Genomic DNA, 13,464 nt, shown 5'->3' on the forward strand with positions numbered 1-13,464 from the left:
CCCTGTGAGAACCCGCTTCTGGGTGTACTTGTTGCCACTGCTGCTGGAGCTGCTTTTAAAGGCTGTGAAGAGATGGGTGGCGGCAAGACCTGAGAGGAAGTGAGCATGGGGAAAATAAGTGGAGCATTCCCACTGCCGCCTGCTGGTCTTCCTACCTGAGCAGTAAGAGCTGCCACCACTACCTACTTACCTGCTATGCGTAGCCCAAGAGCACACACCCAGAGCCATGTTCCCTGCCTCACCTGCCTATGTCCAACCCATAGATAATCCAGTGCTCCAGGAGTCTGGGGTGTAGGGTATTTAAAATCACTAGGGGAACATAATAAACAAAAGAAGTGCTTTTCCTGTTTTTAACAATGAAAAACAAAAAAAACATGCGAAACATAGACATATAAACCTGAATATACCTGTACCTATCAACTCTTACATATTTTGTTTTTTTCCAATGAAATTCTAAGCTCTCATAAACGTGTAATGTCACCAGTATTATAAAGTGCTTAATAAATGTTCTTTGGAATAAACACTTTAAGAAAATTTTTAAAAATGTAACCTGAGACACACAGATATAGTTTCTCCATGAACCAGAGAGTAGTTACCAGGAAAGCTGAAGATGAGACTGCACAACAACAAAAAAATTCAAAAATAAAAGATACTAGTCCTTAAAAAGAGAGAATCCATATTCTCAAGTTTGTTACAAGTAAGAATGCAAGGTGATTCTTTGAACCTGTTGTAACCTCTACTTCCTACTTCTCTCATTTGATAAGTTAAATAATATCTTTGATATATATTCCCCCAAACAAAAATATTAAACAAAGTAATATTCCAAAATTCTGGTACCAGTTACCAGTTGTCATCAGGTGGATGCGTACTCATGGTAACTCTATGTGTGACAGGGTGGAACTGTGCTCATGAGATTTTTCAATGGCTAATGTTTTGGAGGTAGATCCAGGCTTTTCTTCCATAATGACTCTGTAGAACTCCAACCACCAAATAGTAAATAAATAATAATAAAGTGAATGCATAATCTGCAAAGAGTTGGCAAGTTTGGTGACTATAAAATAAGCAAAGGCATATTAAGGATTGCCAACTTGGTAAAGAGGAAAAGTTTTATAGTGTATCTGATTGGAAGAACTACCTTCATTTTCCCAAACACTTACTAAAACAAACATGAACCAACCCCATCAAATTGCACACATTATGGGTTATCAGAGTCAGGGGATAGACCATACATTCTCAAGCCGTATGAAATCCTATCCTCTTATACCAAAATAATAACAAAATATCCATGGTCATTATTTCATTCACCTTCTTCATGTTTCCTCCGAGAGCGGGATAAGGAGGTTTGTTGACATGGCTCCAGTTGACTGGCACACGGATCATTTCATAGAGTTGAAAGATCACTAACGCGTCTGCAAGGTCACTAGAAACAGGAAAGGACAGGAGATGAAGGAGCAGGAAATGCTGGTACCATCTAACTTGACTAATCACATGGGAGATGGGTCACTTAATGCTTAAAGAATTACAAGACCTAGTATTTGATCTGCGCCCTGGTGCCGTACTATGTTACCCATTGAGCTGCTAACCACAAAGGTGGCAGTTCAAAACCACACAGTTACAATCCTGGGAAAACAGAGGGGCACTAGGAGTTAGAACTGACTTGATAGCACTGAAATTTTTTTTTCGAGCACTTGACCTAGAACTTGCAATCTAGAACTCTATACAAAATATGTATTTAAGCATATATATTCCAAAATTACATATCTAGAAATCTGTCTAAAATTATTATTTTTGAAACTCATATAAGTGAGTTTCAAAAAGTTCCTGGAGCATTTCTGTTATCTTTTAATTCCATTTCCTGCAAAATTTTTGTACCCCTTCATACAAAAGACATTTAGTACCTACTGGCACCTTTATACATTTGAACACAGCTCAGATACCTGGCGGAAGGATGAAGAACTCCTGGGCCCACATTAGATAGATAACTAAATCTGCATACACTGACATCAAAGCTTTCCATTGCACATTAAATTAAAGAGAGGACACCTTACTCTATACATGTAATTAGGTTAAAATTGAGCACCATATCACTTGATCTCCCTTTTGACCTATTTTAAATTTTTCTAGTTTTTATTATTTTCTACTTTCTTTTCCATTAAGATTTTCTCTTGGTAATTTTTGTTAGTCTTTTAAAAATTGTTGGTATGTTTTTCTATATATGAAACCTAGGTTAGGTAAATTTATAGAAATAGTTGGATTAATGGTTTCTTGGGGGAAAGGCAGGGAGTTTTGAGGGAAATGTGGAGCTAATAATGAGTCTAATAAAAATGTTCTAAAATCTATTTACCACAATCATTACCACTAATTGTACAACTCTCGATATGATTGAACCAATGAATTTGTATGGAATACAGATTGTGTGTCAAAACTTTAAAAAATCCTAGTGACAAAAGATTGCAAATAATTTGATTTAAAAAAATTAAGTATGTGGTAAGGAATATTAGTATCAATTTTCCCTGAGGAGGACTAACGGAATATAAAAGGGTTGAGAGGATTATCATGTTTGCTTTATTCATCTATTTATATACTTCCTGAAACTTCTTATACAGTAGAAATGGGCTTGTATATTGGGCAATTATTCAGGCTCAATAACAAATATTAAGAGGAAAGAGATGACTTTAACACTACTACTGTTTGGATTTGGAAAAACATGTACTTTGGAACTGCTCAAAATATGTCTGTACAATTAGATATCCTTCCACCGAAGGGTTATAAGGAAGAGATGATTCAACCAAGGAGCTGTTTACAGCACTGAGGAAACACACATCACTCCTCTAGTTCCTGAATGCTCCCCTCTCCCACTACCATGACCCAGTTCTACCTTACAAATCTGGCTAGACCAGAGAACACACACTGGTACAGACAGAACTCTTGAAACATGAAATTCAGGACAGGTAAGCCCCTCAGTAACAGTAGTGGGAGTAGCGATATCATGAGGGTAGGGGCACGGTCAGGAAAGGGGAAGGGGCAGAAAGGGGGAACCCATCAGAAGGTTGGATATATAGCTTCACCCCCACCCCTGAAAGGGACAAAGAGCAGAAATGTGGGTGAAGGGAGAGAATGGACAGTGGAAAATACAAAGTAATAATAACAATATATAATTGATCAAGGAGTCACAAGGGTAGGAGGGTAGGAGAAGGAGGGGCAAAAAGAGGAGCTTATACCAAGGACTCAAGTAGAAAATGTTTTAGAAATGATGATGGCAACATATGTACAAATATGCTTGATACAATTGATGTATGAAATGTTCTAAGAACTGTAAGAGGCCCCAATAAAATGATTTTTTAAAATGTCTGGAGAAGACTTTGTAATCAATTCTGTGTACTGAGGATATGAAGCAATAGCAGGAGATTTAAAAACTGCTAGCTTTGTGAAGCATGTGGAGCTTTCCCCCGACAGACTGGCTGCTGATGTACACTTTGCTAACATGTATGTTGGAGTCACTCTGTAGTCTCTGAGTACATCCCGCGTGGCACTGAGGGAAGTGGCTCCGTGCAGAGGGAGGGCTTAGGGAGTCGAACATGAAAGTCATTAAGAGCTGACTAGGTTATCTCAGGCACCTGGAACATTTTGTATTAAAAAACAACAACAAATGCTGAAGTATGAATGGGCTTCAAAATGTTCATGGAAAATTTCTACTACGTTTTCATTCCATTTCTCTATGAACTTTCTGAAGCCCCCTTACATTTGTCTGAATTTTAAAGTCTCACCTATTTCTTGATTTTCTTTTCCTTTTAAGTGAATTCACTCTTATATTTATGTGATATGGCATTATTATTCATGTTTTATAAACTTAAAGCCCAGAGACTTTGCAAGCTTGTCACAGAAACTCTCGTAAGGCCATACCTGATTTGGACTTTTAGCTCCAGAGAGAAACACATTTCTGTTCTTTAAAACCACCCACTTGTGCATACTTCGTGATTGCAGCTTGGAGACAGACCATATTCCTCCACATTTTTTTAATACTCAGATATAGATATGTACAATTTCAACAGTTTTTTAAAGCAGGAAAGATATCATAGTATACTTACTGTTTTTTCCCCTATCAATTAAAGTTATAGACATTCTCTGCCCAGGTACTGTCATAGGAGCACTCCTAAATGGTATCTTTTCTCATTTAGCTGAACTTACACACTCTGAGAGTTTTTCAAGTATAAGCCCACCCCCTAAAACCAGTTAAGGAGAATTTAAAGACCATTTTGAATGTAAGTGAGTAGAACTTACATTATATGTCCTCTGTCGCTGTCATCAAGTTGACTCTGACTCACGAGAACCCTAACTAGGGTCTCCAAGGCTTTAACTCTCCACAGGAAGGTCAGCCTTCTTGTCCTCCCACAGAGCAGCTAGTGGGCCTGAACTACCAAACTAAATGTAGCAGCCGAATGCCTGCCCAACAGCTCCACCAGGACACCTTAAATTATTACTAGATTTGTTAGACTTTTTCTTAAAAATTGCATTTATTTTTTGAAGTTGAGTTCTTTAGCACTTTTTCGAGGCAGTTGGTAGATTCTATAATGGAAAAGTACGGTTTCCTCCTATGCGCACTTTGGAAGTACTCACTGTATTGTGCTGTCCTTTGAACATGTAGTCAGGAGAGACCTGACATTTATTCAGACAAGGAGCCAACTTACACGGCTACATATTCATCCAGGTCCTAGCCAAGGACTTCATGCTTGGCAAGGTGGCAGGGCAGTGAAAAAAAAGGAAGTTCCTCAATGAGATATGGATAGACACAGTGGTTGCAACCATGAGCTCAAACCAGGAACCACTGTGAAGATAGCTGAGGATCAGGCCATGTTTCATTCTGTTGTACAAAGGGTCACTCTGAGTTGGAACTGATTTGACGGCACTTAACAACTCTGATAAAACGAGGGTTTTTTCACAATTGAGAAAAAATATACACAACAAATTATGAAAAACAGGATTATGAAAATTATGAAAAACAGACGAAGCACAGTAAGAGGTTTTACCTGTACAAATGGTTAATGTACGGGCTCACACCCAAGGAATTCATCCAGTTCCGAAATGTCCTCTCTTCCTTGCTCTCTCCTACAGTAGACACAAGTTTACACTGATGACACAAGACAAAAAAGAATCGGGAACTGTATTTGAAAGCTTTCTGGCAAGTACTATCCTTACATACTTTGCCTTGGCTCCCGTATACTATCTTTTCTCTCTGGGAAGCCTCCATTAGTTCTAATTCTCCCCAATCTATCATCCCTTACCTGGTGCACATGAACTATGGAACCAGGGATTTCTCTGTCCAGAAAAGTAACCGACGTGCATGGCTACAGTTACTTATGGTTAGATGGCTAAAAGACGGGCTAAACATGAATAATATCTTTTAGCAGGCGGGTAACATGAACATACAAAATAGGAGCAGCAGTGCTGGGCCCTCCCCAGTGCTGTGCTGAAAGGTCCTGAACACACAAATTTACATTTTAATCACACCAAACAGCAATACAGGAGAGCTGGAACTACAGTCATGTAAAAATTGAGGGATAGCATTCTTTGATGCGCTTCATGGGCTATTTTGCTGGTGTCTATTCAACATATGGTTATTCTGATGTTCACTACCCAACATATGTGATTTTTCCATATACAGCCCCCACAAACACACACAAAGAAAAATTGCTAAGAGAAAGATACATTTCATAATAAATCCCTTGAGGAATCCTTCTGTAAGAAATTAGCCTGGCATAACCTCTTCTCCCTGAGCTCTGCTTCATAGCTATGAATGCAGTGTTCACACCATCTAAAAGGAAAATACGGCTCAAGTGTGACACAAAGTAGGTAGAGATATGGGTTCTACATGCTTCGTCTGTTTCACTGTCATCTCTTTACTGCAAAAAAAAAAAAGGTCTTTTCGCTTCAGCAAAGCTAGGAGCCAGTGGAATGTCTTAGCCCTCATCTGATCACTGGCTCCTGAAAAATTGAAGCATTTACAGTACACCTCTCATCTCCTCCAAGTCAAAGGCAAGTTTGGCTCCCTTTCTAGACTCTGGTCCACATGAGGGTGCCAGGATGGGTGGCACAGGGATTGGTAGCCACCTGAGCTCCGGTGGCCCATTCCTACACAACCATCCTCCAGTTGTATTTTGATCAATTGCCACAGGCGGCACACACCAGCACACCCAGTATAGGATCAAAACCCTCTGCCACTAGAAGGACTCTGTTATTTGTGCCGAATACTAGGAAAATAAACTGCCTACTATATTTTCGTGAGGTTTTCAATATCATTGCCTAACTGCTTTCCCAGAATCTGCTTCAATTCTTCCTCTGTTATGTTGTCATTTAATTTCTTGCTCAATCGACTACTTTGGTCTGCATAAATATGAACTATGTCCAAAGTGATACACATATAAACATATGATGAATAACAGCTTGATGCATGTGACTTTAGATTGACCTTTTCACTGTTTCTCTAATTATATCTATCTGTTATATATATAAAATTTCTTCTAGTAATTAGAGAATTTCTACAGTGTTTCAAGCCAAGAAAATCCAAATTATAGTATATTTAAAAATTCCTAGCATGAATCATGTCACAATAGTTTAATTTTTAGTTAAAAAATATCTAACTTCACCAATAAAATGATTTTTTTAATATATATTTTTTGTTGACCTGATGATGTAATGAATAATATTTTTTAAAAACCCACCAAACTGTTATACTTTGATTGGGTTTTGAAACTATTATAAACTTCAGAAGGTCATATATCTTCCTATTTGCTTAAGCAATTATGTGATTATGTTAATTTGATACCTGTAAAGCAAAACAGATTTTATGGGTAAGCATGTATCTATGCAGTAGCATCTCAAGTTGGCAAATAAATGCTTAAAGCCAGAAGCATTATGCAATGGTACAAGAGCCATGGTCAAGTATTGCAAAAACATATGTATTCCAGACTGGAAACTCTTGTCTGAACTGAAGACCATTCAAGCAATCTTAGGAACAAAATCTGAACTGCTGACATGCAAGACAGAATGAACTATGAAAGATTCCATTAACTTAGAGTCAAAATAACATCTGCAACTTATAAAAGTTTCAGAGAACATAATGGATACATTTTAAAAGTAGGCTCACCAGAGGAAAGGGAGGGGAATAAACCCATTCCCTTAATGAAGGCTCACTGTACGAAGAGATACGTTAGGTGCTGCCCTCCTGCCCTGGCCATGACTGACAACACAGTATGCTAGACTTTTCATTCACGATCGCATGGTCTGAAACTCCTCAAGTACCGGTAGATATTAGTAGTCCTGTTTTATGCTCATCTTTGAGAAAACCAAGGCTCACAGAGGTCATTCAAATATTAAAGAGTAGAATGATGTGAACCAAGTCAATTTAATTCTGTGGCCTACAGACAGACTTTCAGTTACCACAAATGAATTTTGTGATTTTTTTTACAAGTAGTCCACATAGTATGTGACGGAAGGCTAAATATTTAATTTTCTTTATAATTCTTTGCCAAGGAGGACATACAAATATATAAATTAGGAATGTGACAGGGTCAAGCTTCAAATTTTGGAAGGATCTACAAAAACAAATTTAGAGAAATAAAATTCCAATGACAGCCAAAGTCAAATGTATTGGGGGAGATGTATCAGGACATACATATGTTCTAAATAAAGGCGATTGATAAACATTCCCCACAGTATCTTCTTATACAAATATAATAAATACTAAGGGAAATATTAAGCAATCCTATTCACACTGAAAAATTCCAAAACATGCTGAACACTAGCAAAAGAATTCAAACATGACAAACAGGAGATGGAGCAAGTTGGAAAATATATCTAGTAAGAATTCAGTGACTATAAAAAGCAGATAATTTTTAATATGCCACTCTAAACAAAGCCTTCTACTGTAAGACAGAGGGATTTTGATATTTCCCAGACTGATGAACACTTAGCAGTCATCTTTATTGTTTTTAGCTCTAACTCCTAGTCATAGATGTCTCTTCTTTGAAAAAGCTACAATTTGTCTATTTCCCCTCTCCATTACTTATGTGTGTAAAAAAATACCATTTTTATTTTATTTTACCAGACCTCCAGAACAGTAAATGAGTCACAATCCTCAAAGAACATATTTGAACCTTCCCCCTTCCCCTTCACTAATGAAACAACAGTAATCGGCATGAGGTGACAGGATAATGCAATACTGGTGGTGGCATTCAAAAGGGAAAGATCATGAAATGAATCTCCCCTGCCACCAGTGGGGAAGAAGGAGAAGTGTGGGAGCAATGTGAGAGAATGAACAACCAGTCAAATTTCAAATTCTCCTTCCCAAGAAGAATTCCTCCTTGAGGACTGTCTTCTGCAAACCATGACAACCAGAAAGAAAAACTCAAGACTGACCTCTTGCCCAACAACTGCCACCACTGCTGCCGCTGCTCTTCCCTGCATGTGGGTGGGAGTGTGAGAGTGGGGGAAGGAAGAAGAGAGGCTAGGAAACAGAGATAAGGAGAAAAATCTAGATTTGGGAAACGTTTTTGTCATTATGATGATTAATATATTGTAAGCATCAATGACGTTCAGTAAATGTAACATAGCTCATTATAAAACAATATGTTATAGAACCTAAGATGAATCCTTTCAAAGATTATTTGACATAAAAAATAACTGCTTATTCTCAGGAGAGGGATATAAGCTTTATATATTAAATCATGAAATCCTATAGTCAAAATCAGTTTCTAATGTGTTTACAACTATAATATCTCATCAGTATAGAAGGCAAATTAGGTGGTGAGTTTACATAATCAGAGCCTTACTCTGTTAGTCTAATTACACTTCATTTGTGTTTCTTCTTTTAGTCTTTCATTCTATAGGCATATTAAGGCGGAAATACAGAGCATGAACAATGCAAAAGATAAAAATCAATCCAGATGGAAAGAAAAAAATGGTACTAATAAAAGCAGCATTCAGAATGAATAAAGAGTATAGAAAAGTACTAAATACAGTACCTACATTAGGAGGGGTCAAATCTGCATTTCACAAAGCAAAATAGGAAAGTGTTATAAATTAAGAGACCAGTAACGATAGCCCCCCCACAAGACCAGTAATGAATATTGTATTTTTTCATTTACACAGCAACATTAAAAAGAGAAAAATATTAGAGTCAAACTATACCTTCTGAAGAAGAAACACAGCTACAAATATATATATTTTCCAATAACTAATACATTGTTCATAATAGTGGATGGTGGAATTACTGTTATGTTACCACTTAAGAGAAAATTTTCAAAGGCATGATAGTTTTCATGAAGCTCTTATAGAGAAACAATAGGTAAGATTTAACCTAGTGTTCTTTTGTAAGCAACACCAATATCCACATTCTGCAATTTGAGCTTTGTAATGGATGCATGTGAACACACACATTTAACTTCTTCTCCCACCACAGACCCCACCCTGGCAGTGAGGAAGGGCAGTGCCATAGGAGATAGAGAAGGTGAGCCAGTGTAGAGCAGCAAGGACTTACCTTCCAATAAATTCAAGTCGATGTCATTATTGTCAGGTTTGTGTAAGCTTGGGTATGTGTTAAACAGATTAGCTACAAAGGCTAAATTAAGTTTAGGATTGCCTGAAACCACATCTGCAGGGGTGACAAACTGTCTGCAGCCCAGTCTATCTGCTTCATGAAGCATAAATTCAGCACGCTTCAGGTCATTTTTCTCCTAAACAATTAAATGAAACAGAAAGAGTAAAAATCAAACTTTTGATTGATTTTTAAAATTGATTAACTTGTTTCTAAATAACTACTTTTCTGTAACTATATAAATGGTAGCTCAAAATAGCATCAAAATGAGCAGGAACTCACTGTGGGTGAAAGGATATATTGGATTTGTAAAATATGAAAAGATATATAATTTATTAAGGGTACATGAGGGTGGTAGAGTGGGGAAGGAAGGGAATAAAGAGGAGCTGATATCAAGGGGCTCAATTAGAAAGAAAATAGTTTTTAAATGATGATGACAGCATCTGTACAAGTTCGCTTGATATAATTAATTTATAGATTATTATAATATCTTTAAGAGCCCCCAACAAAAAGATCAATTTTTAAAAAATGAGCAGGAATTCCAGAGAAACTTCCTATTTCTTTTGTAAATCAAAGATCTGTCATCTTGCTGGGATCACAGTCATATTTCCCCCACATTCCTGAAATACTCAGTGACACCATCCAATATTATCTCAGGAAGTTCCCACTGGTCAGCACTGTAGGTAATTTGTCCAAGGTCTCTTATTAGAATACTTTACGTGGATAAAAGGTTTAATTGTCTCATCCACCTTACCATGAGTGACATTTTCAGTAGCATTTTTCAATAAAAACAAGATGGGATACAGATAAAATATATCAATGTAAGAAAGAACACTTCTCACAATTGTAAAACCCAAGAAACAAACTAAATTCCTGTCAACCGAAGACCAAGTGAATAAACAATGATGTGCAAAAACACTAGTGAGTCAGCAATGTAATAACGCTCTCAAAAATAAGTACTATAAATTTAAATACAACAATGACTTAATATTGAATTAAAAAGTAAGTTGAATTTAAAAATACACTTAGATAAAAGAAAACTATAAAAAGAGCAGAACAATGAACACAAGACAAGATGGCGGTTACCCTGGGGTAAGGGAGAAAGATGAGGCGGGGAACTGTGGAGATCAACGTAAAGTAATATCACAATCTTAGGGGTTTCGTTGAATTAAGGGTTCAGGAGCACTCATTACAATTTTAATAAAATAAGCACCAAAAACAACCACCCATCAAAATCATAAAAACAGATAAAAAGAGAGACATACAAGGATTCATGATGACAGTATATCATAACTTGAGATTATGACTTATTTAATTCTGTGTATTAGTCTTGCAACGAGCCCAGGTGGCATAGTGGTTCCCTACTAGGCTGCTAACCGCAAGGTCAGCAGTTCAAAACCACCAGCCAGTCTGTGGCAGAAAGATGGGACTTTCTCCTCCTGGAAAGACTGGCAGTCTCATAAGCTCACAGGGACAGTTCTACCCTGTCCTACAGGGTCACTATGAGTCAGCATTGACTTGATGGCAGGGAGTTTGGTTTTTTAGTACTTTTACCCACCTTACCCCCCCCCAAAAATTAAATCAGAGGAAACAATAGGAAAATTCTCAAAGTAAACGTCAACATATTACAATAGACCAGTTAGATTTTAAGTCAAATTATTAAAAACTTCCTTTATGTATTTTAGATAGTGGGGAATGTTACGTGTCTGCTAGATATTACAGATTATTGTTAAAATTTAAAGCTACAATAAGGTGTTATGATTATATTTTTAAGTTTTTATCTTTTAGAAACATTTAATTCATATTTTAATATTTGTATATGTGATTAAAATATATTTGCAATTTGCTTAAAATAATGGTAAAGGGGGACTTCTAGCAAGATGGTACTCAGGTAAACAGATCATATTGGAATCTCCATGGTGATTGGTGACTTTGGGGATCAGGAAGCCAAGTGGGGGATTTGGATCAAATAATTAATACCCACAGCAACCTGGAGCTCGTTCCCACACTCACCTACCCTGCCCCATTTATACTTGCTCCAGAGCCCCCAGAGACCTGCAGCCTGGTCTGGTTGCAGGGCTACTCCAGACTGTGCTGCTAGATTCTGCTGCAGGCCCTGCTGCAACCAAAACCCGCCATTTGTCCCCGCACGAGCCAACTGCCACATCCAGAGCCCGCCAGCTGACCTGCTGTGGCTCTTGCAGTCGTGGCTGGACCCCCACACTGCTGCTGACCAATGGTGCCTGGAACCCTCCCACCAACCACACACAGCTTTCCATCCTGAGACCAGTAACTTCCCACCATCTGCTTGGGGCTATGGAGCCCGACCACTATTGGTCTGTGGCTTTCTCCACAATGCAGCCATGTCCAGAGTCCACCAAAGGTACTACCCACTGCAACCGGTCCCCTTCTTCCTGCCCAGCTGTGGCGTCCTCTGCCATGCCCAATATCCTCCCACCGTCAAAGTGTGGCTCTAGTAGCCAGAGCTAGCCCCTGCTCACCATACACCCGTATCAATGCCCACCCCAATGACTACCTGCCCACGGCCTTACCTGCCAAGGCTGAAACACCACCACCACCTGCCTCCCACCAGGCAGCCTTGCCCGGTGGACTGACCCCAAAAGTGCTACCTCAACCCCACAGACCTTACACCGCCTAGCTCTGGCACTGCAGCTCCCTAGTGCCCCGATTCAGACTTGTGACACGCCCCCCCACCCCCCAATCCCAGTTCCACAGCTCCTCTGCTGCATGACCTGTACTTGCAGCTCCCCTGGCCTTCCTCAGTCCAGTGGTCTTCATACAAATGCTGGAATCAGCCCACCCTTCAAGGCCTCCTGCTACCACTGGCCACCAAGTCACTGTGGCACACAGCCTGATTGTTCTGCACAGTATCACTTTGCTGCCCACATTCACCCAACCCATGTTGCCCAACAGGACCATCCAACTTGCCCTCCAAAAAAATAAAGTTGGCTGATTAGGTAGAGAGTGAAACCCCAGGGAGATACAGAGGTAGCCTGAAGGCCTCAGCACAGTTGACCACAGGTATTCCTCAGAATCATTCTTACCAGATACACAGAAAGCAAGCTCAGGGCTCTTTGACTTCTGTGAAAATGGCACTGAGGTCCTCCAAAACGACACGCAGACAGCAACCTGCCTCAACACCATCAACAAGAAAATGAGAGAAACAAAATGCAGTGTCGGAAGAAGTTCTGAACCTAACGACATTCAGAGAAAAAGCAGGTGTTGATCTGTCACAAAAAGAAATCTTCAGAATGCTGCTTGGAGTCATGCAGGATATGAGGGAAGTAATACAGAAAAAGGATGAAACAACAGAGGAGTTAAGGTCCACATGACAGAAGGTATTACAAGAATTAAGGGATGAAGTAACAGAAGCAAAGAACAAGATAACATACCTCACCAACAGACTAGAAGAAACAGAACTATACCAGTGATCTCAAGGACAACCAGGCAGACTTCAACATATGGGAAAGACAGTCACAAAAGATAATCAAAGAAATGGAAGAAAACTTGAAAACAATGACCATTGCTATGGAGAGGTACAATATTCGAATCATTGGAATGCCCAAACAAGACACAATGAAGAAGTCAACAGGAAATGTAGCAAGGGAAATTTTGGAAGAAAACTTCCCCAACTTGAATGGAAATGAAAGATAATCAGATAATCATACAGGAAGCAGAGAGGACTTAGACTAAACCCCAGGAAGAACTCACCAAGGCACATAATAGTTAAATTATCTAACTTTGAGGAAAAGGAGAAAATTATAAGAGCAGCTAGAGAAAAAAAGGCCGTCACATATAAAGGTACTCAGATAAGAATATTCTCAGACCTAACAGCAGATATCATGAAGAAG

At 38.7% G+C, this 13,464-nt stretch overlaps 1 protein-coding gene across 1 annotated transcript in view; it reads right to left on the reverse strand.

Annotated features, from left to right (window-relative positions):
• The window catches only part of PLS1 (plastin 1), a 125,651-nt gene that overhangs the window by 13,311 nt on the left and 98,876 nt on the right, over positions 1-13,464 (reverse strand). Inside the window, exons 10-12 of the mRNA XM_075548827.1 lie at positions 9,536-9,731; positions 5,028-5,106; positions 1,306-1,420 (exon numbers count right to left, since the gene is read on the reverse strand). Of these exons, the coding sequence (XP_075404942.1) occupies positions 1,306-1,420; positions 5,028-5,106; positions 9,536-9,731 (390 nt within the window). The remainder of the gene's footprint in view (positions 1-1,305; positions 1,421-5,027; positions 5,107-9,535; positions 9,732-13,464) is intronic.

Source organism: Tenrec ecaudatus, chromosome 4, assembly GCF_050624435.1.
Source record: "Tenrec ecaudatus isolate mTenEca1 chromosome 4, mTenEca1.hap1, whole genome shotgun sequence".
NCBI classification, from domain to species: Eukaryota; Metazoa; Chordata; class Mammalia; order Afrosoricida; family Tenrecidae; genus Tenrec; species Tenrec ecaudatus.